Raw genomic sequence first — 26277 nt, 5'->3', positions numbered from 1 at the left:
CAAAAATTAATGGGGCAACGACAGAATGAAAACCTAGGCAGTTAAGTCCCTAGCTCGCAGTCAACACCGAGGCGACAAAGGTCCACCAGATACAAAGAAACCTGCAACCGTGAGAGGCTAAGCACCACCGGAGTTAGAATCTACATCTTGAAAAAGAGGTTTGGATTGAAAAGGGAGAGGGTTGGGTGGTGGATCTAAGGTTTTTAGAGAGAGGTGAGAACTTTTGAAATTTTAGAGAGAGAAAAGTCCTTGTTTCGTATGTAAGCCTTTACCATTTAATTAGTCCTTAATAATTATCTCTAATTAATATTCTTCTATTAATTAAAGTCGGGATGTTACACCATAAATGAATGATTTCGAGTGAAACATTGAAGTGAAGATAAATGGTATGGATGGTTTCAGTGAGAGAGAGGGTTTCATAGCTCAAAGGGTTTTACAGTAAGAAGAACGAGCATTAAGGTAAACAGGCATATCTTTAAAAAAGAAATCTTATTACAAAAATGTTTGGTGCAAATAAACCAATTTAAAATATCATCATTTCGTGCAAGAAAGTTATTCTTTTAGTCTCGAAGATCTATTAATAATACAAAGTTTTTCTCTCCACATAATTGAGAATAAAACATTAATTAAGTAGACAAGTAACACTTGGAATAGTATTTGTAGCAGTTCCATAGGCATTGTTGCAAATAACTAAAAGCTTCTTTCCTGAAGTAGATGTGATGTCATTTTGATCCAATAGAATGTTATGACAACCATCGGAACTACAATCTAAATTAATAGCTATGTCACCAGAACAAGTTCCCGTAAATCCTCGAAATGTTACATCACTCACCACCACATCTGTATCCTAATATAATTTCAACAAAATTCATCACACATAAAACTATAGTATTAGTTTATGGAGAATGTTAACATGTGCATATATGGCACATGTTAAGGTAGTAAAAATAGAAATTATGTCTTAGAATTTGTGTATTTTAATTTTTCAAGCATTAAATGTCTTGTATCATTAAATGTTAAATTTCTATATTAAGATATTTTATCATGTGCCCTATATGCACATGTTAACAAGACCCTTAGTTTATTATTATGTGTATAAAACTAGCAAACATACAAATGCATTGTTGGAATGACAAAATAAAATAATAATAATAATAATAATAATAATAATAATAATAATAATAATAATAATAATAATAATAATAATAATAATGATGTAGAGTGAACTATGTACCAGTCCAAAATTTTTATATTCCTGATCTATAATAATCGGGTTCTTGACATTATCTAGGATGATTTCCTCAAAAATAATATTTTTTGCATAACCTGATCCACCCTGCAAAAAATTGGAGAATCCGAGTGTTGTCACATAATGTGTTATAAATTTTGTAAAAAGTAAATATTGAAAGGCGTTCATAAAAAATTTACGAACTAAATTATATAAAATATTATATTATGGTGCCTACATAACCCCTTTAAGAATGAGATTTACACAACGATAAAAAAAATATAAGTCATATATGTCTTTGATGTCTAGATCTTCTTAATTCAGATAATATTTTTTTTTACTTCACTTACAAATTTGCTTATGTGCTAATTTTTATTGGTTGCTGAATAAATACTCTCAATTCTTCAAGGGGTAATGTAGAAAGAACGAAAATATTAATATGGAAAGATTCGTATTTTTGTAGAAAATTTTAAAATATTTAACCTTATTAATTATACTCACCATTTTTGTCTTGATTCTTCCTCCATTTGAAGTTCCGGTAAAGGTGCAATTCCGTACATGAACATCGGAAACTTTATCATTAGGTCTTACTTTACCGAGGCTACCAACACTGATTAAATTGTAAAGTAGACATTTTATGAGATTTGTAAAAAATACGAACACATGTATAATATATAATTTACGATTCTCGCACACTAAGATAAGTTTGTGGATATCAATAATTCATACTCTAACACAAAAGATTGGCAAATTGAATATAAATAGTGTTTGTGTGCGTGCATGTGAAATTGAAGTTTTAGATCAACATGCAATTTTTGCAAACCTTATTCCATGGCCTGGTCCACAAGTAACTCCAGTAGCATTGATAAAAGAGGAGTCACCGTTAATGGCAATACAATCGTCACCTAATTAAAAAGAAAAAAAAAAACGTGACTCAAATTAATGTTACAAAAACATTAATCATTTTATGGATATAACGACAAATGCTATAATTTTTTTTTACATTTATTTATATAATATTTTGTTATAACTATTTTTTATTTTATTACTTTTTCCTGTTTTTTATAACATTTTTTATTTAGCTCTTTTTTTTTTAATAAAATAACATGATAAATACATACTAAAAATAAAAATTATCATAAGCTAATATAAAGTTTGAATTACCAGATTTTATGTTTGAATCTTCTACCAATATATTATTAGAAAAAGAAATGTCAAAACCATCGGTGTTGGGACTATTAGGAGGAGAGTTAATAGATATATGTGAGAATGTTGCACCATTGCACTGGTTAACAGATACATGACCACTTGGGCTATTAGTGACCATTATGTTACTAACTTTGAGATTCTTGCAGGAATGAAAATGAAAGACCTGTACCATAAAAATTATCATAGCATTAATGCATCAAAATTATTCCCACAAATTACTTATGATAGATAAACGATGAAAAATGAATAATTGAATATATATGTACCCCAGGTCGTTTACAATTTTTGCAATGCCACCAAGTTGAACCACCTCCATCAGCTCCTCCATGACCATTACCATCAATTGTGAGTCCGTCTAAATTATCAATGTAAATCAAATAGTCTCCACTTTTCCACGCTTCTTTAGGGGGTGCAACTATTTTTCCATCAAACTACAATATAGATTACAGAATAACACATATATGGAGTTTTCTTTATGGAAATTGAATTTTTGTTCTAAGCAAAAAAAAAAAAATTAAAATAAGTGCAAATAAAATAAGTCCGTCAATATATATAGACTTAACACAAAAACAAATAAAAATACATAAAATATTAAACTTAATTATTCACATCACACTGTAACTTATAAATAAATCTCACAGTATTCTTTACGAAAATAAAATCTCACGATCTTTCTTTAAGTATTAATAGTAAATAATTAATATAAATAAAGTTTTTTTTTTGTTGAAACATCATATTTTAACTTCGAATAGATTTAAGGTAAATACCTATTTGAAACAATTAAATTTAAAAATTAATTTAAATTCCTAATAAAATATTATTTTAGTTGTGAATTAATTGCATGTTATGTTATTATTATAATCTTTTTATTAAATGAAAAAATGATTACAACAATGTACAAGCGGTACTCATAAGTTGATAAGTACATATAGTAAATTTATATGTATAATATACCTGAATATGAATTTTGGGTTTGCAAGGACCTCTAAATTTTACATTCGTCACCATGAATGATTTTTCTGCTGGTATAGTTAACGTCCCTCCATGTTTACATGCACTACTCCATGCATTTACTAAGGCCTGCAATTCAATAAATACATATATAATTAAAAATAGTGTTAAAGATCAGTCAATTAGTGAGAAAAAATTCACATGGAATATCAAAATATTTTAAATTATATAAAGAAAAACATAGGAACATATATACTTGTGAATCATCAGTTTTTCCATCGCCATTTGCACCATAATCCATCACATTATAATTGTCATTTTCTGTTCCAACATTCAATCTCGTACATAGACAAGGAGAAATAAACCCAAGAATGATAACAAAAAAGTTGAACCTTTGCATGTTGACAAAGTAAAATTAAATAAGTGGAAAATTAAAAGTCACTACAATGATGATTTGTGATGGGTGTATGAGGGGATTTAAATAGAAAATTAAATGCATATGAATGATATTTTTATTAGAAATTTTAAAATATTTAACCTTATTAATTATACTCAAGTAACTCCATGGCCTGGTCCACAAGTAACTCCAGTAGCATTGATAAAAGAGGAGTCGCCGTTAATGGCAATACAATCGTCACGTAATTAGAAAGAAAAAAAAAAGTGTAACTCAAATTAAAGATACAAAAACGTTAATCATTTTATGGATATAACGACAAATGCTATAAATGTTTTTACATTTATTTATATAATATTTTGTTAATACTGATTTTTTTTATTTTATTATTTTTTCCTGTTTTTTATAACAATTTATGTTTAGCTCTTTTTTTTATAAAATTACATGATAAATACAAACTAAAAATTAAAATTATCATAAGCTAATATAAAGTTTAAATTACCAGATTTTATGTTTGAATTTTCTACCAAGATATTACTAGAAAAAGAAATGTCAAAGTCATCGGTGTTTGGACTATTAGTAGGAGAGTTAATAAATATATGTGAGAATGTTGCACCATTGCACTGGTTAACAGATACATGACCACTTGGGCTATTAGTGACCATTATGTTACTAACTTTGAGATCTTTGCAGGAATGAAAATGAAAGATCTGTACCATAACATGTCAAAGTGTTAGCAATAAATTGGACATTAGTTTTTTGAGTTTGTAATTGTTCCAAAGAGATGAAAGCCACCTTTTTTTTTTATTAAAGATGAAAGAATATCAACTAAATTATAATTTTATAAAATTGAACTATAAATGTTCATTTCTTATCCTATTAAAATTTTAATTTGCATTGATACTAAAAAAAAAAATTGCATACATCAACCGTGTAAATATTTTACATAAATCATACTATGGTGTCGCTTTTTCATTTTAGTTCCTAAAATATATTCACAAACATCCACACGATTTTGTTAGATACATGTGCTAATATTTATCATATCAATGCATCAAAATTATTCTCACAAATTAATTATGAAAGATAAACGATGAAAAATGAATAATTGAATATATATGTACCCCAGGTCGATTACAAACATATGAAACGATGAAAAATTTAATAATTAATAGTATATTTTTTTTAAGAAGCTAAAATGAAATATACTATTAACACAAACGGCCTCCCCAACACAAGACGTGTCGAGGTAGACTACATAAGTTTACAAAGAGTCAAAGAGACAAAATCATAATCAAATCATACAAATCTCAAACAAAGCAATAAATTAGACCACCAGCTATGGTAGTTTGAAGTTAACTTAATACTTGTCGTCTTCGACCACCTAAATGAGAAAAGTTTGATCTTGTCCAACAAAAGATGAGGTGTGTCTGTTGAACCTTTGAACAAACGATGATTTCCCTCCGTCCATATCAATCAAACACAAGTAAGCAAAATAAGCTGCAAAAAGGATCGACGAGCTCGAGATCCACCTGTTGAAACTGTAAACTGAACAAAATGATCGCGCAGAGTAGTGAAATCCACCAAAGGAGTGCCAATCCACGAACGAACTAAATCCCAAAGAGGTCCAACAATACTACAGGAGATTAATAAATAATTTGCCGACTCAGCCACTCCACATCCAAAACAGTCGGTTATCATGTAATTAGGGTGCGGTCAATGCATTAGAGCCGTCTAATCAAAATCAGATGGCTCGGATTTAAATGCAGCGTTGATTTTTTAAAACAATTAAAATTCGGATGTTAAATCTAAGCTATTTGATTTTAATCAAATGGTCTGGATTCAATTGAATGCATGCAGTCAGGGATGTTGAGTGCACCCAATCCAGGTCCTTGTTAAACATAGGAGAAAGCTAGCATGATAAGGTATTTAATGTACTCTCTTTCGTTTTATATATAAGTAAAATTAGACTTTTTAGATTCATTTAAAAAATAATGTACTTTGCCTATAATATAGACTAAATACATTAATTTTATAATGAATATAAAAAATTCATACTATGAAATCGGAGTATTAGAAAATTAGTTTTAAAAATTGGGCATTCAATTTTTTTAAAGTCAAATTTTTATTTTTCTCAATACAAAACTTCATTTGTAAGTTTTTTTTTTTTTTTTATAGAGTCATTTGTAAGTTTCTTAACTTTAGCAAGACCCAAAAATAAATTGTTGGTATGAGTATGACTATGGAAGTTTGACCACATTTAGGATAAAAGTTTGACTCTGCCAGCCTTGACCTAAATGAATTTCATATTTATTTTTCGTTTGAAATGCCTAGAAAGTTTGACTTTGATTGTAATTATTTTTAAATAATAATATTAATATTTCAAATATTTAATGTTTTATTTCAAATATTTAATGTACATTTCATATAAAAAATAATTAAAAATATTCAATGTACCATTAGGAGATAGTTAACTTTTTCTTTTCATCGCCAGTATCTGGCGTACTGATCGTCTAATTTGATTTCGGGGTCAGTTTTGACATCAAATGGTTCTGGTCTCCTTCCAATCACGGTTATGAGGATCGAACTGTGGTCGTTCCTACTAAGTCCACCATCAATCATCATGAACCACTAATGGTTGATATTGATGACAACAGTCAACGTATTTTGTCCATATCAAATGATATTGGATGTTGACATCATCGTAACTCCTTCTTTTTTTTTCGAGTCGTTCATTTCCAAGATAGCCCAACTCTCTTAAAATTTTTAAAAATATATAAATTAAATCACGCTTCCGATTCAAATAACCTAAATTATTAGGATACTTTAGAATACTTACTAGAAATTAAAGATGATAGTCCTCGTGAGCTTAGTTCAGTCGATGGAAATATTGCACTATATGTGTAGGAATTGAGGTTTTAGCTTCGAACACTCCACTTATTTACTTTTAAGGTGAATTTTCTAGCCACTAGGTTATTTAACAAAAAAAAATCATAATTAAGGTGGTTAGAGAGAAAAAATACCGTTAATTTTCTTTTCTAACCCCTTATAATTTCCTAATAAAATAATTTCTCTGTTTCTTTTTAGATGTCGTTTTAGCATAAAACTCTTTAATCAAGGTAGTTAATTATTTTTTCCAATTCCACCCTTATTTAACCCACCATTTACTTTTTCTTTTCAAATAAACTTAACATAGGAGTACACTCTTCTTCTAACAACGGAGAGAGTATTGTCCCCATAATTTCTTTTTTTTTTTTTTTAGATACGAATCCCTGTATTTTTCTATTTAACCACCACTACTTTACTGTCTTCACAAATACATCATAATATATAGTTCTTAATCTTCCTTCTTTTTATTTTCTATCAACATGCAAGGGTTTATTATTTTTGTTTTGATTTTTGGTTTTATTTCGCCTTGTCTATGTACGGGGTTGAATGTTGATACCGAAAATAATATTTTCAATGTTCTCCAATATGGTGCGCGTGGCGATGGCAAATCTGACGATTCACAAGTATGTGATTTTTCTATATTTTCATGATAACTTTTTCTCTTATATTATTTATTTTTAATTTATATATCTTTATGAGAAGCTTAAGATTTTCAAAGATTATGAATAATTGAGCGACTTTTTATGATAATTTGTTTTTTTTTTTGTTTTCCACCACCAGTTAAATCTGGTTCGGATGTCAGTTCTGATATCAAGTAGTTGCAGCCCCCTCCCGATCGTAGTTACGGGGATCGACTTTTTATGATAATTTTAATTTTACGTATACGTTATTGTAGGCGTTTCTTAGTGCATGGAGTCGTGCGTGTAAAGCAGTTGGAATGTCAACACTAGTAATTCCAGCAGGAAGATCATTCATGGTGACGAAATTAAATTTTAACGGTCCTTGCACTGCCAAAATTCTCATTCAGGTATATAATTTATTTTTCTTAGTTAAAGGCAGACTCCAATGAAAACATTTTGTTATTGTGATAATGATGAGATTTAAGAAGCATTTGCAACCGTTAGATTCAAACTAATTAAGATTTAAGAATCTGGTTTAATTATAATATCGGTAAAAAATATGCATTATGAACGCTTTGAGTAATCAGTCAATTTAGTCCCTAAACTATCACTCTCTCACCAACTTAGTCCCTAAACTATTAAAAACAACTAAAAGGTCCCTAATCTATTTTTCATCCATCAATTTAGTCCCTAAACTATTACTCTCTCACCAACTTAGTCCCTAAACTATTAAAAACAACTAAAAGGTCCCTAAACTATATTCACATCCTTCAATTTAGTCCCTCACAAACATCATTTTATGATTCCTAACAAACCTGTTATAATATCTCAAGGCACTTTTTAACACACTAGCATGGATGAAAAAAGCTAGCTCCTACTAGTATTACCAATAACACAATCAGCCTGCAAAGATAATTCACCATACAAATGCTTGGAAGTTAATAAGACTTTGTTAGCATACTAAAACAGAAGAAAAGGAATAGAAGGATAAAAAAACTCCCAGACCCGCAAGAAACAAGAGATCACAGTATAAACTTCAAAGGGATAAAACAAAATCACAAACCCTTACAAATTTACAAAAGTGAGAACAAAAAACAGACCTGATTTTAGCGTAGTCACTAACAAGAAAAGTAAATGCTTGAGCTTGATAAGCTTCTGGTCCAGTGGGACTATAAAACTCACTAGGATAAGCAGTATTATTAAACCAGACAAAACAACAAGCTATAAAACCAAAAACGGTTGAATCATATCATTTTTTTTTAATCTTTCAGTCAAAAAGTTGAATAAAAAAAATATTATGTGTTAAAAAAAAAAAGAAACCGACAATTGCCACTTTTTTCATACTAAAGATCTCTTTCGTTCTAAATGATTATTCTGAAAGAAGAATTGAGTTCGGCGACTAGATGTTATATTTGCGTTGCGAGCAAAACGGTTGTTGCCGGAGAGTGGAGTGGTTGGCGGCGAGCAGGGTGGTTGTTTTTCGTCGAAGCGCGTGGAAAAAGAAAGGGTGATAATATTTTAGGGTTTTATAGACAAGTTAACCGAGGACTAAATTGACGGATGAAAAATAGATTAGGGACCTTTTAGTTGTTTTTAATAGTTTAGAGACTAAGTTGGTGAGAGAGTGATAGTTTAGGGACTAAATTGACGAATGTAAAATAGATTATGGACCTTTTAGTTGTTTTTAATAGTTTAGGGACTAAGTTGGTGAGAGATTGATAGTTTAGGGACTAAATTGACGGATGAAAAATAGATTAGGGACCTTTTAGTTATTTTTAATAGTTTAGGGACTAAGTTGGTGTGAGAGTGATAGTTTAGGGACTAAATTAACTTATTACTCGAACGCTTTTCTTCCTCCTTTGAACCTAGCTACATGATCACCTACATATCAATAATTCAATGGAGGAATTCTAACTTGGACACAAACCCAAGAAAATATCATTTAGACACACACTCATAAATGTAAAAAAGTTAAACAAAAATTAAAATTATCACATCATTTAGTCTTTTTCCTTTAAATTTTTTTACTCATTTATGTGTGCCTAAATAATTTTTTCTCGGATTTGTGTTCAAGTAAGAATTCTTCTGAATCAATGTCACCGAAAGGCTCTTGATTTTCTATTGTATACCAATCCGTCTTTTCCATGGCAGGAATACTTTGTGAGATGGAAGAGATGATAGCATATTAGTGTGCATTCATTTGGTGAAAAATAACAAGAGTATAGTGATATTAATTAGTTTGAATATAATGGTCTCAAATATTTGTTCTCATTTTTCACAATAGCAAAGTGTTTTTATTCGAGTCATCCATATATTTTTTTCATACTACTTGTTACTTGCTTTCGAGAAACAAGAGTAAACTGTCAAATATCTCCGAAATTTTAAAATTTGTTAAATACCCCAAGAAATTTGGAAATAGACAAATATCCCCTAATAAAATTATAAAAAGTCAATCAAATTGTCCCCTGACACTACCAGTCAAAGTCCACGTCAGGAGATAATTTGATTGATTTTTTATAATTTCAGAGAGATATTTGTCTATTTCCAAATTTCGAGGAGTATTTGACGAATTTTGAAATTTCAGGAAGATATTTAGCAGTTTACTCGAGAAACAAAGTACCAATTTATTTTGTGTTGATGGACAAAAAGTATATATATATTAATTAATTATAAATGTAGCTTGAAGGGGAAATAATTGCACCTCCCAAAGCAGCGTGGAAAGGTGGGTTAATTTGGATTAGCGTGGAATATGTAAATGGACTGACAATTGATGGTAATAACCAAGGAATACTCCATGGACAAGGTCCTACTTGGTGGCAATGCCCTACTTGTAATCGACCTATGGTATCATTACTATTCACTTTTTTCTCTGTCACAATTAATTAATTTGATAATAAGAAGATGAAGATGAATACATTGTGACAATTTTTTTTTTATGGTACAGATGTTATTTTTTCATTCCTGCAAGGGTCTCAATGTCAGAAAATTAAGGATCAGGAATAGCCCAAGATCTCATATATCCATTACTATGTGTCAGGATGCAACATTTTCTAATATAGCCATTAATTCTCCTGTTACTAGCCCCAACACTGATGGATTTGACATTGCTCATTCGAGCAATATCTTGATAGAAGATTCCTATATAAAATCTGGTAATTAAAATTTATATTATTATGATATTATAAATTTTTAGCATGTTTTAGAAAATGAAGATTACATCATCTTATAAACAAGAGTCAAACATAAATTGTTGTGTAAAATGAGGAAAATCAATTAAAAAATAAATTATGGCTATAAATATTAGTATAAGCAAATGTAAAACAATTGAAAGATTTATTTTTATTTTTATTTTTATTAGAGCAATGATCATCATCCTTACAAATAATAAACCTTTTTTTGTGCAAATTAAATTCAATTTGAGTTTTGTTTTTCTCTTTTGAATAGGTGATGATTGTATTGCTCTCAATGGTGGTTCCTTTTTTGTCAATGCAACTGGGGTTACTTGTGGACCAGGACATGGGATAAGGTTTAAAAATATTTATACATATAGTTCAATTTCATATTTATATTATGGCAAATGCTAAATAGTGCTCACGAGGCACTCTTTAAGCCCTTAAATAGTAAATTTTTTATAGAATTTTTATCGGAATGCGTAAAGTCAACGCATTGGAAATTGTAGTGTTTAAATTTTTGAATAAAAAGTTTCTTTAAATGGAATGCTTAAAGAGTGCCCCGGGGGCACTCGTTAGCAAGAACCTTATGGCTTAATAAATATGAGAGCAAAGAATTTTACAAGGAAGATCAAGCCTATTATTAGTTAATTCTCTCTGATACATAAAGGAGTTGAGGTCCATCAATTGTTTGTATAAATTGAACTTAGAATCATATCTTTTAAAACATGACACACTATATGTACTCAAGAGATTGCAATCATTGTATAAAGTTTAGACAACTAACATATTTAATGTTAAAATGTAGTAGTTTTATCATACAAAGATATTAGTTGTTAGTACTAAGATATACGCACTACAAAAAATTAACCACGGTCTATTAGCCACGGTTATTTAGATTGTGAGGAAAGATATGAATTTGCCACTGTTTAACTGTGACTACTATGGTAGTTAATGTTTGAGTTCTTGAAAACCTCAAACTAACTTTTGGGTGCCAAAATTTTAAATATTATATATATTGTACATATATATTCATATTTTTCACATACAAATGTGTTCTTCATGAATTGATCAGTGTTGGTAGCCTCGGTCGAAATGGAGCTAATGATCAAGTTTCTAATATTTATGTACGAAATTGTACTTTTATTGGGACTACAAATGGAGCAAGAATCAAGACATTTTCGGTGAGTATGACTAATATGGTTAAAATTTTATCCATATTCAATTTTAATCCTTACTTTTTACAAAATTGATGTTTTTTTTTTGTACTTGTGAATTAACTAAAAGCACAATATCACATCGTACATCTTCATTGTCTAATATTTTGCAGGGTGGATCAGGTTATGCAAAACAAATTACATTTGAACAAATCATTCTTGTTAATGTTTTGAACCCAATAATTATAGATCAAAATTACCATATTGTACCCAAGGTACATATTCCACTGTACATTATTATTCATTTTTATCATATCATTTCAACAATTAATGTATTATAGTTAAATATATATATTTTTTTTGAAATTATTAGGAAACAGATGTGTCTGTAAGTGATGTGACATATCGAGGATTTACCGGAACTTCTGCTAGCGATGTAGCTATTGCTTTAAAATGTAGTCCTGCTGGTTGTTTTGGCCTTCTATTTGATCAAAATAACATTGTCTCCGCTCAACCAGGAAAGAAGACTTCATCTTTTTGTATAAATGCTCATGGATCAGCTAGAAATACTATTCCAAGTGTTTCTTGCCTTAAATGATGTTTTATCTTCTATTATGTGGAGAGAAATAAAACTATATATTAATCAAGTTGCAATGCAATTCGAAACTTCTTTATTTGCTTGCATTATGACATTCTAAATCCAAAATTATTGTTTAAATATATATGCATTTTCGCGATCACACATTTGTCGATACAAATTTATATGATTCTATAAATGAGAAAAATATCCAAATGATGTCTTCATGTTTAGTTCTTTTTCCTTATTATTCCATAAATAAGTTGTCCAAGCTCTTCGCCGCAATCTTCCTGTGCATGATGTCCAGCCTACAAAGATCAAGAAGTTTATTGTATCCCTCTTTGAAAATAGGAAGATTTGTGAAGAAGATTACAACCATAGTACCTCAATTTAATGTTAACAAAATATTGAGAACAATGAGAATATGAATCTTAAGTAATTACCCTTGGAACTTCAATAAGTTTATGATTTGAACCTTTGCAGAAATCTTCCACTCCATCATAACTCAACCATCGATCTCTCTGTCCCCAACATATCGTGGTTCCAACGTTCCAACTTTTGTCGTTTAGTATTCTCTGCATATCCTCCACATACCTCTGAAAAATAAATATCATTTTTTGAATGTTAGTTTACTTTTCTTTGCACGAATCGAAGAGACAAGTGTTGAGTATATGTGGATCGTGACAGCAAGGCTACTCTTCCACTTACAACACTTCGTCTCGTATATGTTAATTACTTAATTGTCACTTTTGAGTTCATAAGGCACAAAAAAATAACTTAGGAAAAATTTTAGAGTGATTTCTATAGAATTTGAGATATATAAAGATTAAATATTCACCTTGAGGTCTTTTTTCATGGTCCTGGCAATTGCATTCAATGCAAAGCCTGAAGAGCCAGATGTGAGATAAGGTCTTCTATAAACCATTGCATCTTCTTCTTTCATTTTGTAGGGTCCACAGCTTGTTAGGGCTTTGTCACTGGCCCTTAATGGATCCTAGTCACTCACAAGAGAATCACATTATATGGAACCTAGTCATTTTGTAGGGTCCAAGTGGGACTATTCGTTGTTCGGTTCAAAAACTGTGCCGAACTACACCGAAAAGAACTAAGTGTTCACGAACTGAACCGAACTGATTCAGTTCGTGCTATAAGTCATAGTTCAGTTTTTCTAGGTCCAACTATGCATATATGTGTAAAGGTAAGTAATATACGCGAATAATATTTATGACTGTTATATACCTGTGAAAATATTTCACCTAGCAGAAAATTGCTGAATATGGACAATGTTGATGGAAGCTTGGCATGTTGAGCTGTTAACTTATTTAATAAGAAACAAAAATTCAAGATGTTAATTGTTAAGAAGTATCCAGGAATGTTCAATCAACGATCATTCATTCAACAACTGAGTAATCATGTATTTAAATTGTGTTAATCATCTAAACTGATGTCAAAATTTGATGTCAAATTTATCGGTCAAAATAACATAACTAAAAAATAAACATACGGGTGGATTAATGAGTATTAAGTTGTTAATCTTCTCCGGGTGAATGCTGGCATACTTAACTACAACTGGTGAAAAATATCCCTGTGAAAAAACAAGACTAATGCTATGTCAAAGAAGATCTAGAGATTATTTTAACAAGTAGATCCATGATTCTTATCGACTACGTCAAAGTTACCTGGACAACAAGTGAGACTTTAGTAACAGCAAGTTCATCAATAAGTGACTCCAATGATGACACATATTCTGCATAAATTACTTTACATTCAAATCACTTTAAGCCTTAGCGTACCGTGAGTACGTTTGGTTTGGCAGCACGTTTGAAAAACGACGGTAATGCAGAAGCTTAGTTTTGTAGCTTATGTATTTTCAGGGTAAAAATGCCTTAGGACGCGAAAAATGGTTTACAAAAGTTCCAAACACATGCCTGATCAATTTTACAAAATCAATTGTTGTCGCCACAGAACCAAAAGACGAGAAATTAATTACCGTCAAGGGTGTAGTCAAATCCATATTTGGGTTGAGGCTTATCAGAAAATCCAAATCCTGAAATAGAAAAAGAAAAATGGAGTACTGAAGTGGTTAACAAATTGGTGAAATGTCAATCATGAATCCATTTGGCTACATGGACTTAACGACGCTATAATGTTTTGTAATCTTATTACCTAGCCAATCAAATGTTATGGTATGATAGTCCTTGGAGAGTACCGGAAGAACTTTGCGATAAGAATATGCCTAGACAGTAGCATCAATGTGACAGTAAAATTGTTATTTCTCAAGATACTGTCATCAAATCGGTTTCATCGAAAACAAAGTTTCTGTAAAACAAAAACGCAAATCAAGATACGGACCTGTGAAGGGAAACCATGGATTAATATGACTGAAGGATTTTCAGCATTTCCTTTTTCGACACAAAACCATCTATTGTATAAAATCATATTCAGAAAATATGATTCAATTAGTAACTTGTGAATAAATTGAAGTGCTGTAGCTGATTTCAACTTATGTGAAAAGCTATTCATTAGAAAGCTCATTATAATAAGTGCTAATAGAAAATCATTGGACATATAAAGATAGATCTAGTTGACCTGAAACGATCTCCGGTAGCTTGTGAACTAGTGCCCATTGTTAGCCCGAAAATTGGATCTTTCGCCTTTTCACCAGTTCCAGGAGTTGAATAGGCTTTAACCTAATGACATCAAAAAATTACTGGATAAAAATCATATAATAGTGTTCAAAATTGAAACATTCTAACCTCAATGAAACGAAGTTCAAATGAATAGCTTCACATACTGAAGTCATGAAAGGTTGAATTGTTAGCAAAATTGTTTAGATAACTAAGGTGATAACCAATTTTCTCAATACAAAAAAGCATCACATTGCTATTAAATATGAGTCAAACCCCTTTTAACTATCGTTTGAGAGAACACCGAGTGTTCAAGTCCTGACTAGAACAATTATTGGTCAGACTTTACTTTCCTACTTCCGAGTCGAACTCTAGATTAAGCCCTTTACCATAGGAACCATAGCATTGAGACAAAAATATAACTTTTAACAACAATTAAGAAATGGATGAAAAGTGATCATGAATAATTACCATTTTCCCTTGCTTAAACCATTCATCACTTGGATTAGGCCCATCTGAATATTTTCCTGTAAGAAGATTCCAACAAACTTATCAGAATTACAGAAAAGTCCTAATCTTTGATCTTAACTTTTTTGTCTTAACCCTCCGATTTGTAGGGGGAATCGCCCCTAGTAATCCAGAGTTCGGTTGGGAGGTAAATAAAGTCTGATCAAGAATTTCCAACTAGGATTCGAATTCGTGTTGTCCAAACCATATCTTAATTACTTCCAACACACACATAATCCATCAATCTTATTTTGAATTAAACAAAAAGAAAATAAAAGAGTAGCTGCTGCTAGTTACCTCCACTGAAAGAGAAACCATCACCAACAGAAACAGGAGCATCCAGAAGATAATCATCCTGCAGCATTGGAAACAAAGTTTCAAGAGGAAAAAGCTGATTAAAAACAACCCATTAACACAAAGACACAAACTTTATCTCTTTTTCCATTGTTGCCATTTGAAGAAGTACTACACTTCAACTTCAGATACTTCCTTGAAAGTAAATGCTTTTTGGAACAAGAATGAAGGTGGGAATTGAAGTAACTAGAAGAAGCATGAAAGGCTTGAATAGTCATTGCAAGAATGAAGTGGTGGTTTGTTGTGTTGGAGTGTGAAGAGGGAAAAGTAGCTTATAACGGTTAACAGAACAGAAAGAGTGTTAGTACTAGATTTGATGGCAGCTTAGAAAAAGAAACATGTTTTGTCCATATAGGAATGGATAGGGATTCTCTGGTCTCTAAACTAAGTTCTGGCCATAATAATTTACAAATACTTCTATTTTTAAAAATGCTAACTAGGGCCCGGAGCTTAATATAGTAAAGTGATCTTGAAACTTGTGTGGTCTATTTTTAAAATAAAGAAAATGCTTTTTTCAATACAAATTTTACCTTTTTTAGTTTCCTTAACTAGTGTCTCGAAGGCATTAGTTAGCATGACAACTGAGAATCGAATACAGAACTTAAAGCATGTTATCCAAACCCCTTATGAACTAAACCTAGTGACTTCAACTTATTGTCCTATAATTTCAGCTAAGATTATAAAAGGCTATAGAGACAATCTTGAAGTACGGATTCAAATTATTAATATTGTCTTCTTTGCGCTCGAGTTTCACCGCTAAACTTTTTAACAACAAAACTATAAAATTCAAAAAATTGTTTACATAATATTGCATTTGTGGAAACAATCCCTTAGAGGTGGAAATAGCGAAATTAGAGTATGGGAGTAGCAAAGCCCAATTAGTTAAAAATTAGAGGCCCAAATTTCACCTTGTCCCTAATAACCTATCTATCAACATTGAAAAAACAGAATTTTGTTTTGTTGTTGAGAAACAGAAATGGCGTTACAGTTTGTGAAACATCAGCAGTTACGAGGTTTGCAGAGCGAGACAACCTTAAATTTCTTTTCTTTCCTACGAACTCTTAAGCTCCCAGGAACAGGTTCTTTCTCTCTTCACAATTTAGCAGCAAAATATTTTCTATTTTGTTATATTAATGTTATGTGGCAAATTAACACTTTATTTTTTATGTTAGTTGTTGTTGACATTAACATTATTATGATTATTATTACTTCAATTTGGAACTTTGAAGTTCATGTTTTTAAAGCAAGTTGTGGGAAACATGTCCTGAGAAGTGTACATGGTTCATAATATGAAACTGTGCTGTGTGTGGTGCACTGAAACCTTTTTTTTTTCATGGAATTTGATTTTAGTGAGATGGGTCAGTGGTCAAATACCAGTTAAAGGTTCCTTTAGGAGCTATGCTACTGCAAAATCAGAAAAGATTATACCAATCAAGAAGTAAGCTTTCATTGCTTTAACTATTGTCTTGTTTTTCGAGTAAATCACCAAATTAGTCTCTGACGGTATGACATTCTTAAATAGGTTCTTGACTTTATGAATATTTCAAAAAGGTCTCTGACTCTATTAATCTGCCAAGTTGGTCCCTATAAGCAACCACTTATTATTGATTAAGTCTCGACTTACTATCAATTTGGTCTCTGTTAGAAATAAACTTCTAGAGCTAGAGAATAGAGATAGAGAAAATGAGAGCTTTGTATTATTCTCTTCAGATGTGTGTCTTTACACTAAAATATGAGTCCTATTTATGGGATACAAATGAGCAAGTGAATGATCAAAGGTACAATTAAGTCATTCACTAGTGGGAGTTATAAGAACATGGAAGACCAAGGATGGACATCCACTAAGTTCTAAGGCACTAAATTATTCATAACAGTCTCTAAGTTTATCCACTTATTATCATTTTAGTCCTTGACGTATTATTTGAAGGACTAATATAAGTAAAATTTGACAGAGTTAGGGATCTTTTTAAAATATGCATAAAGTTAGGGACCTATTTGAGAGTGTCTTACAAAGTCAGTGACTGATTTGGTGGTTTACTCATTATTTTATTTCTTCACGTGTCATGTCTAAGTAATTATCTTCAACTCATTTTTATGTAATGTTTCCATTCTTGATACATTCATAAAAACAAAATTTCATGATGGTATGTCATGGTATTTTAACCTACTTGGTGAAGCAAACGGTTTTGGATTTGTATTGGTTATTAAACTTACTGAACTGCTTCATTTATTTTTGTGCATTCACCTTTTAGGAAAAAGAGGCTAGACGAAGCATGCCTTGAAAAATATCAGCAATACAGTAGATCCATCATCCAGTCATGGATTTTGCAAGGTAACTAATTTCACTTTTTATTTCCAATTTAGTATGTAGATAGATACTGTGCTGAGCTCACTTGGATTATATTAAGGTAATTCCTGTTGTTGATATACAAAGAAATTGGACAGTTTTGAAATTCTTGAACTGATTCCACTGTCGTTTAATTTTGATGCTGAATTAGCCAATGCTAGCTGGTGTTGCCAAATAATAACATAATCATTTGTAACCTTCTTATGCATATTCGTAGTATGATTGACATAACAACGTATGTAATGCAGGAAAAGTATATGTGAATGGGAAGGTGATTAATAAAGCCGGTACCCCTGTGTCCGAAAAATCTGTAGTGGAGATTATTGCTGAAGTTCCCAAATATGTATGTAGGTGAAGTCATCAACCTCTATTCACTTATTTACTTGAAATAATATCTCAACAGCAACTTCGATGAAACTACATTGTTGTTTGGCTTTTTTTTATATCTACACAGAGCTGGACATAAGTTAGAAGGTGCCATTGAACAGCTTGGTGTTGATGTGGCTGGTAAAGTGGCTCTCGATTCTGGGCTATCAACTGGAGGGTTTACTGACTGTTTACTTCAGTATGGTGCATCACATGTTTATGGGGTTGATGTAGGTTATGGACAGGTAACTTATATAACATTACATTATTTTTTGCTAGTTTGGAGGGGTAAGGGAGGCGCAAAGGTGACTTAGTGGAGGATTGAACCTCGGCCATCATCATCTCACATAAGTCTATTACAGTTGGTTGGCGTCAATTAAGCTACAACCCGTTACCTAATACATATGCGTTCTATTTCTTAGGTTTTGGCAAACATGGTTCTTGTTTTTTAATGTTTATGCATTGCATATGCAGTTATGCCGTGGGAGGCTTAAATGTATTTAGTGCTTTAATTTTTGTTTTATTTAGCTATTCCTTAGATTAGTGATAATTATGTCTTTAAGCTATGGCTTTCTAATACTTACGAGTTAAGATGGATCATAATTCCAGAATTTGTAACCATAAATTTCTCCGTGGATGTTTTTTGGATCCTCCTGTTTTCTTTTCTAAACTAGAATGCTCTCGTAAAAAATTAAAATTTATAAGAAGTCATTGATACATTTGATGAAATTATGACTTTTGACAGCCAAACACCTTAATGTATTAGGCTCTTTTGAACTTCTACAGTTATATCTTCAAAATAATTTGTGAAATTTTTGCTAGTTCGGTGAACTCATCTAAATAATAATATATTACTTTGGAGTCTTAATGAGTCTGTTTTTGTTTCACATGTTTTAGAAAATTTGATACTCTATTATTGTTTTGTTATGGCATTTCCCTAATTGCGCATCTGCAGTTGCTTAGTTATTATCTATTATTAATGATTAACGATTGTTAACTTAACTAGGTAGCAGAAAAAATACGAAAAGATGAACGTGTATCTATTATAGAGCGGACAAATTTAAGATATCTCAAAGAACTCCCCCAAAAGGTTGATTTGGTGACACTAGACCTTTCGTTCATCTCTATTCTTACGGTATGCTCTCAATTCAGGTTAAACATAGTCTTGTAGTGCTGTTAGTGTGTATAGCTTTTCGGATCCACTATTCTTATATTCTTTTAACAGGTCATGCCTGCTGTGGTAAGTGTCATGAAGGAAGATGCTGCCTTAGTGACTTTGGTTAAACCACAATTTGAAGCTCAGAGATCTCAAGTACGGAATATGAACTCCGATTATGGTCTTTTACTGTTTATTTTGATATTTTCAGCAATAATATACAGTTAAACTACTTGGTCAACAATATATCATTGACATGAAGTTGGTGAACGTAAAGATAACAAATGTACTTAAAAGGCTTTAAATATATAATTCATTGCAAGCAGGGTTATGTTTTTTACTAAAATAATCATCATTTTGCTCCCATTTCGCTCCCATTTAATGGAGTTACATTGCTTGTGCAGGTAGGAAAGGGAGGGATAGTGAAAGACCCCGTTGTCCATCAAGAGGTGGGTGATTTTTTGCTATCTGAACTTCTTGAATATTGTCAACTTGTTAAAAAAGATAATTTGGAGAAGTAAAACTAATTATTACCTCCGTCCCTTTTTATTAGCACCATTTTGTGCTCTACAAAATTGGCTTATAATTAGGGACATAGTGTTATGCGCCATGTCTTCAATTTTTTCCCGTCTAAATTGCAATTAAGTCGAAACAATGTTGTATGAGGGTTTTTGCATATGGCATTTTATTAAGAGAGACTCTTAGATTGTCCTAAGAAGTGATTGAAAAACTTTATTTTTTGTCAGAAAGTGATTAAAGAACTTTGATTAGAGAACTTTTATGAGGTTAAACTGCGATTGATTTCTTCTACAATTCAGGTTCTTGAGAAGATTACAAAGGGAGTAGAGAGTTTTGGTTTCTGCAGCAAAGGTTGGATTGAGTCTCCTCTCAAAGGTGCCGAGGGTAATACAGAATTCCTTGTTCACTTTAGCAGAATCCATAACAAAAGTGCTCAAAATCATGAAGAAATTAGAGAAGAATTTCATGCTTGATGCATTTCTTCAACCTTCAATGAAAGGTTAAGCAGGTGGGATAGATGTATTCATGTATAGTAGCGAGTTGTCGGTGCCGTTGAATGGTAGTGGTGAAATTTTGTATGTACCATTTAAACAAATGACTCGTTAGTGAAAAAATGTGATGAGTAATATACTAATCTGCATCTATTAAAATTCCTTATTCAACTACCATCTTGAACATATATTTTCTTTTTAGTTTCACCTATGGCTATGGTCACATGAAAACTTGATGATGAGTGCTTGGCTTTCATAGAGTTGGATATTGTTGTTTCTTCCTATTTGATGTCTTGTTTATTCACTAAGAATGTTGAATTTTGGAATTTGATTTGAACTATTAGCTTGTTTGGATTAAAAATCTCTGATTATTTTTTCACTTTTTATGTTCAAAGAAAAAGCTGTAGAGAACTTGGGTCATACTTCACAGTATATGTGCTATGCTTTATAAATAGGATTTGAAAGATCTTTTACAATATATGTCCTAAGATGTAAATTATGTGATCTATATTAACCTTTCCTTGCTGAGAGTTGGAAATTGTATTGTTGTTGACGCCTGGTCGCATTGCAGCAATACAGAGAGTAGGAACTCACATAGCAGCAACTAACACCAATGGAATATGCTCCATGATATTATCAAATTGGCACTTCAAAAAGAATCACTTTTCAAAACCCTCACCATTAAGAGAGAATCAACTCCAATGACTACTTCCTCCATACACAAACCCTCCAAAACTCTCCAAAGCTCTGTTACAAAGGTGCCATAAGCACTAACAAACTTAGAAATGCCATGGATCCAACAGCCTACACCACCTCGAAAGCCATTTTCATGCGATGCACCATTCAGTGTTCTCATTAAAGTCACACTAGTTCATAGAAAATGGCTTGTAATTCTATACAGGTAGCAGACAACAGTATTAAATTCCATTTAGTTCTATACAGGTAGTAGACAACAGTATTTCATGTATTCAAAACATAGTAGGAAAGATGATTTCGAAAAAGAAAGAAGAAAATAAGGAGAAAATATTCACCATCTACTAAAAATCTAAACTTCTCCACAAGTTTTTTCCCAATTACATCATTTTAGTAATATATGGTATATACCAGTTTCCAGTTGTTAGCCAAATAGTGAATCTTATAACTATTCGAAAATGTCGGATGCTGTAGTTTCAAACAACTTTTTTTCTTCAATATTCAACATTTCCAAAGAGATTTTAAGGCCTACCACTTGACCAACAACCGAAAACCAAGACACCAGATATTGTTCGATAAAGTTTTTATTCGAAGATGTATATGTATCGCTTAAAAGCAGTTTCATCCAGTCCCTTGTCCCACATGGATGTAACTTGTACCATGGTCTATTCAAATATGGATGTTCCTGCAAGTTATAAAATTGAAACCATTTAAATTGAAACCATTTAATTGAATATTGAATATATAGAAAAGGAAAAAGATTGAAGCAAGTTATTTACCTCTTGAGTTATAAATGTCCATTTTGATTCTAGTAGCAACTCTGCAGAATGACCAGGAAGATCCTTTTCGATTTCACTGAGCGGCAAAGGCTGTCCATCTACATAATCAAATACTCTATCAAACATAGTGAACATCATTTTCATTTATATGATATGATATTCAAGCAAGAAACTAATTCTTTTTCATAGCCATTAGATATGAACAGAATATTTTAAAGCTAAGTATTAAATCTTCATTATTCAAGAAATTCAATACCAATAGCCAGCACTTATAGTATCCACATTCAATAGCATAAATGGTAAATTGTATTGGAGGATCATTTCAAGCAACCTAGTTAATTAAACAACTATAATGTGGTCTTGGTTTTCAAACTTGATTGTTTTGACAAAAACATACTTTTCTAAACCGCCACCGAGAGGATTTGAATTCCGTCTCTTGAAGTTATCCGGTCAAACTCATAACATTAAGCTAACATCTCATATACAATGAAGCGCGTTCTTTTATATATTTACATAACGATTAAGATATTATCACACAGAAACTCCACAGATAGAAAAGTGAACATACCACTATAGTATGAACGGAAATACAACACCGGAACTCTATATGATGGACTGTAGACAATGTGAAAATCATAGTGGTTTGCTTCAAACTCTGGACCTAGTAGAAAGGAAGAAATACATTATGTAAGTCATTAAGTAAGGAAGAGTACTCTAGATAATCCAAATTTATGCTACGGATTAAAACTAAATTAGTCTAGGAATACCAATTAGGCCATACAAACTAAAGTTGCATGATCAAAGGGCTCTTCTGCCTGTGAGATGTTGCTCTCTGCTTTCCATGACAGACTTCCGTGGTTCTTTTCTTCCTGTAATGACAGTTACAATTCAATATAGCCAACATAAACTTCACTTCATGCATGTTTGGATTGAAAATGAGTTTGACAGAATCAAAGTGTGCCACCGTAATTTTGAGAAGAGCTGAACTTTTGAAGCATCAATTAAACCAGTGACACTATGATTTCGTCAAACTTATCGTGATTCCAAACATGTCCGTCAATAAAAATTAGTTTTACATTAAATTGGTGACAATTGACAAACCTCGCATGACTTGACAAGACACACATTCTCAAGTGATAAGTATCCTTCCACCTGACATAGACACGTATAAATTCAGGACATGTGCTAAGGGTAGAAAAATGCAGTGGATTTGGGAATCTCATGATAAAGGAACTACCTTATGAGAAGAATTCAAATGGTGTTTTGGACAAGGGTTCCACAGCCATGGAGGAAATGAATGATTGAACATTTTCCACTTATCAGAAAATGTAGAAGCAGAAAGGGAAAATTCATTTAAAGGGAGAGTTCCATCCCATGGGATTTTGTCCTTAACAGCTTCTTTGAGGTCCATACCCCTACAAAAAAGAGGTCCATTTCATTTTTTATGATCAAAACTATGAAGTTCAAATACTTCAAAATAAAAATGGAACAGATGTATCCTCCAATACTAAGGGTGTGTTTGGTAGGAGAGAAAAAGAGAAAGAGAAAAATAAAAATGCAGAAACCAATGCATGCACTTGGTTTCAGTATTTTTATTTCTCTCTTCTCTTTTTCTCTCCTACCAAACAGAGCATAATACTACCTCCGTCCCTAATTATACGAATCTAATTGACAAAAATTTACTATTCATTTAAATATAAATATTAGCGTATGAGATGAGTATTTTCAAAATATTAAATTTTTAAAATTTTTACTAATAGACAATTAAAGATATTAGAGATCAAAATTGTGCATTGACGTACGTACAGTGGTCAAATAGGATCTTATAATTATGACGTGTCCGACACGTGCCGGTGTCCGTGTCCGACACCGACACTTATGATTACACTAAATTATGTCATTTTTTAAAATTTTTATCGGTGTAGACATGTCAGTGTTCGTGTCGTGTCCGTGCTTATACTACAAATGTTTGCATTGATGATAATGTCACGATCTTAGTAAGGTGTCATGATTGTGGCAAAAATTACGCTTTGAAACCTCTTCAAAATCTCACTACCAACCAAAACATACAATCAACATTCAATACTTTTTTTTGATTTCCTATGGCTGTGAAAAGCGGTTTAATAATCCAAAGTTCAGTCTAATCAACTCGTTCAGCTCAATAACTTGGCTTCAATATTCAATACATATTATTCTTTCTTTTTTTTTTATACATTTGTTTATCTAATTACTTATCATATTCAAATTCCAAATTTAGAATTAGTTTTTATTTTCATTTTTTTTTGTCCAAACACTTGGTATTTTCTCAAATCCATACATAAGACTGAGGTCTCAAAAACTTGATGTGAAAATAAAGGTTGATTCTTGATTTACAAACTATATAAACCATGCACTATCATCGTTTTTGAGTAATAATTCCTTAATATTGCAGGGTATTACCAACTTAGTTCCGTAAATTATCAATAGAATAAACCTTCAATTTAGTCCTTGAACAATCAAGCTCTCTCGATTTTGGTCACTAAACTATAAAAATATACATAATGGTCCCTAAACTATTAATAATTCATCAATTTGGTACCTCAACTATCATTTTCTCTCATGTTTTTAAAAGAACTGAGGGACTAAATTGAAGTATTAATAATAGTTTAGGGACTATTTAGTATATTTTGAAGAGAGGTCATTAGTTTATGGACCAAATTGATGGCTTATTCTTTTATCATATAACAAAAAATCATTGAAATTGCAAAATATCAATCCAATTTCAAGAGATATTTTCAAAGTTTTTTATACCATTTTAAATGTCATCCATACAAATATCAAATATCATGAAAATTTTGGGAGTAGCAAACATATAACCAATTAATATCATTATTTCCATTACCATAACATTAATCCATCATCAAATTATTGTAGGTAGGGTTTTTATACATAGAGTGAATAACCATTTTGAAAACTCACAAATTTGTTTAGGACTGAATTGACCCATCAAAAATTTGTGAGAATCAAAATAGGTATTCACTTTATCAATATTAGTATCTATATCCCTCTCCTCAATCTGTCTACTTAGATTTCAAGAATGCATATTAGGGTTATGAATTTTGAAATATAATAAAAAAAAAATCAAAGATTCAATTTTTTAAAAAAAAAAATAAATTAACCCACCTAAATTGGCACCAAATCGAATCAAACCTAAAAGCTTAAAGAGGAGCACACTCTCACGTCTCGAGCAGACACCACCAGACCAACCAAGTGGGATTTCAAAGATTCAAAATTGAAAACAAATAATAATAATAAAAGCACTATATTATTGAGGGTAATGTAGGGTCCAGATGTAGCTCAAATAATAATAAAGAATATTATTGGGCAACGATGAACACTTATTGAAAAAGATGAATCAGAAAACATGGGAAACCCCAAATTCATCTGAAACAAACTCTATCAGTTTCATTTACCAGCCATGTAACGGTTTCTACCAACATAAACATGATAGATACCTGACTATGTCTGGTTTTTCAATACAACAAAAAACAAAATCATATTCAAAATTTAAAAACAGTTTCAATTGTGTAGAACAAGCATTGAAATTGAAAAGCAAAAATAATCAATGAACCCTAAAATTAAATTAAGAAAAAAATTAAAGAGAGGAATAGAGAAAAACGAACCCTAAATGGTGAATGAAATTTCTGCACTCCACTGCTCTGCTTTTATAGCACGCGTTCGAGTTGGTGATTCGGCTGAAGGAATGGTGAAATTGGAATTAGGGTTTGGAATATTAGGGCTTGGTAATGTATCTTATTGGGCCTTGGGCTTTTTATTTGTCATAGAAGAAATTAGAAAATTGTTATATATACCCCCAATAATTTTTGTTGGAGAAATTAGGATATGTATTTTTATTTTATTTTTATAAGATATGTATTCTTTTTTTACGCAATTTTATAAGATATGTATAGAAAATATAATATGTATAATGGTAGTATAAACTGGTTTTAAATTGACAATTAATGAGAATATTTTAAGGCTATTTTTCAAAAAAAAAAAATCAAACAAAAAAAATTAAAATAGACTTATGTGACAAAATGACAAAATTCATGAGAGAAAAATCAAGTTCAAACTATATGAGAGACAAGACATTAAGAAGATAGATGCATAAACATATCACACCGGTGATAAGCACGCACGGAAGCATTACAACGCAACGATGATGATGCGTAATGATGCACCGTAACCATCTTCACTACTCCGT

General features: G+C 31.3%; 5 protein-coding genes across 6 annotated transcripts; 2 read left to right on the top strand and 3 right to left on the bottom strand.

Annotated features, from left to right (window-relative positions):
* Positions 1 to 622: 622 nt before the first annotated feature.
* On the bottom strand, positions 623 to 3788 carry LOC123886916 (probable polygalacturonase At3g15720). The gene is made up of 9 exons (XM_045936189.1): positions 3645 to 3788; positions 3392 to 3517; positions 2700 to 2868; positions 2393 to 2602; positions 2052 to 2133; positions 1730 to 1838; positions 1235 to 1336; positions 763 to 847; positions 623 to 705 (listed from the first exon to the last, which is right to left on the bottom strand). Exons 1-9 carry the CDS (start codon positions 3786 to 3788, stop codon positions 623 to 625), a joined length of 1110 nt encoding a protein of 369 aa, XP_045792145.1.
* Positions 3789 to 7150: 3362 nt separating this feature from the next.
* Positions 7151 to 12216, top strand: LOC123883280 (probable polygalacturonase At3g15720). The gene is made up of 9 exons (XM_045932027.1): positions 7151 to 7294; positions 7567 to 7698; positions 9971 to 10135; positions 10236 to 10443; positions 10736 to 10817; positions 11537 to 11645; positions 11792 to 11893; positions 11992 to 12076; positions 12137 to 12216. Exons 1-9 carry the CDS (start codon positions 7151 to 7153, stop codon positions 12214 to 12216), a joined length of 1107 nt encoding a protein of 368 aa, XP_045787983.1.
* Positions 12217 to 12266: 50 nt separating this feature from the next.
* Positions 12267 to 16077, bottom strand: LOC123883279 (uncharacterized hydrolase YNR064C-like). Of its 2 annotated transcripts, none has more exons than XM_045932025.1 (13): positions 15758 to 16077; positions 15627 to 15684; positions 15294 to 15349; positions 14785 to 14885; positions 14548 to 14617; positions 14362 to 14431; positions 14186 to 14242; positions 13875 to 13942; positions 13700 to 13780; positions 13435 to 13512; positions 13034 to 13189; positions 12639 to 12791; positions 12267 to 12503 (listed from the first exon to the last, which is right to left on the bottom strand). In XM_045932025.1, exons 1-13 carry the CDS (start codon positions 15899 to 15901, stop codon positions 12426 to 12428), a joined length of 1170 nt encoding a protein of 389 aa, XP_045787981.1. In that variant the 5' UTR covers positions 15902 to 16077; the 3' UTR covers positions 12267 to 12425. The 2 variants fall into 2 exon arrangements, with proteins under 2 accessions (XP_045787981.1, XP_045787982.1); XM_045932026.1 differs by having other exon boundaries at positions 15627 to 15631; positions 15758 to 15789.
* Positions 16078 to 16531: 454 nt separating this feature from the next.
* On the top strand, positions 16532 to 20923 carry LOC123883277 (hemolysin A-like). The gene is made up of 9 exons (XM_045932022.1): positions 16532 to 16762; positions 17034 to 17121; positions 17936 to 18015; positions 18279 to 18381; positions 18485 to 18641; positions 19403 to 19531; positions 19622 to 19708; positions 19957 to 20001; positions 20371 to 20923. The coding sequence occupies exons 1-9, from the start codon at positions 16660 to 16662 to the stop codon at positions 20542 to 20544; spliced, it is 966 nt and encodes a 321-aa protein (XP_045787978.1). The 5' UTR covers positions 16532 to 16659; the 3' UTR covers positions 20545 to 20923.
* Positions 20924 to 21476: 553 nt separating this feature from the next.
* Positions 21477 to 25819, bottom strand: LOC123883278 (ubiquitin-like-conjugating enzyme ATG10). The gene is made up of 7 exons (XM_045932024.1): positions 25697 to 25819; positions 23272 to 23449; positions 23136 to 23186; positions 22816 to 22903; positions 22603 to 22695; positions 22035 to 22132; positions 21477 to 21940 (listed from the first exon to the last, which is right to left on the bottom strand). Exons 2-7 carry the CDS (start codon positions 23443 to 23445, stop codon positions 21704 to 21706), a joined length of 741 nt encoding a protein of 246 aa, XP_045787980.1. The 5' UTR covers positions 23446 to 23449; positions 25697 to 25819; the 3' UTR covers positions 21477 to 21703.
* Between the last annotated feature and the right edge of the window lie 458 nt (positions 25820 to 26277).

Source organism: Trifolium pratense, linkage group LG5 (assembly GCF_020283565.1).
Source record: "Trifolium pratense cultivar HEN17-A07 linkage group LG5, ARS_RC_1.1, whole genome shotgun sequence".
Lineage (NCBI taxonomy): Eukaryota > Viridiplantae > Streptophyta > Magnoliopsida > Fabales > Fabaceae > Trifolium > Trifolium pratense.
This window is presented reverse-complemented; position numbering and strand designations above follow the sequence as displayed.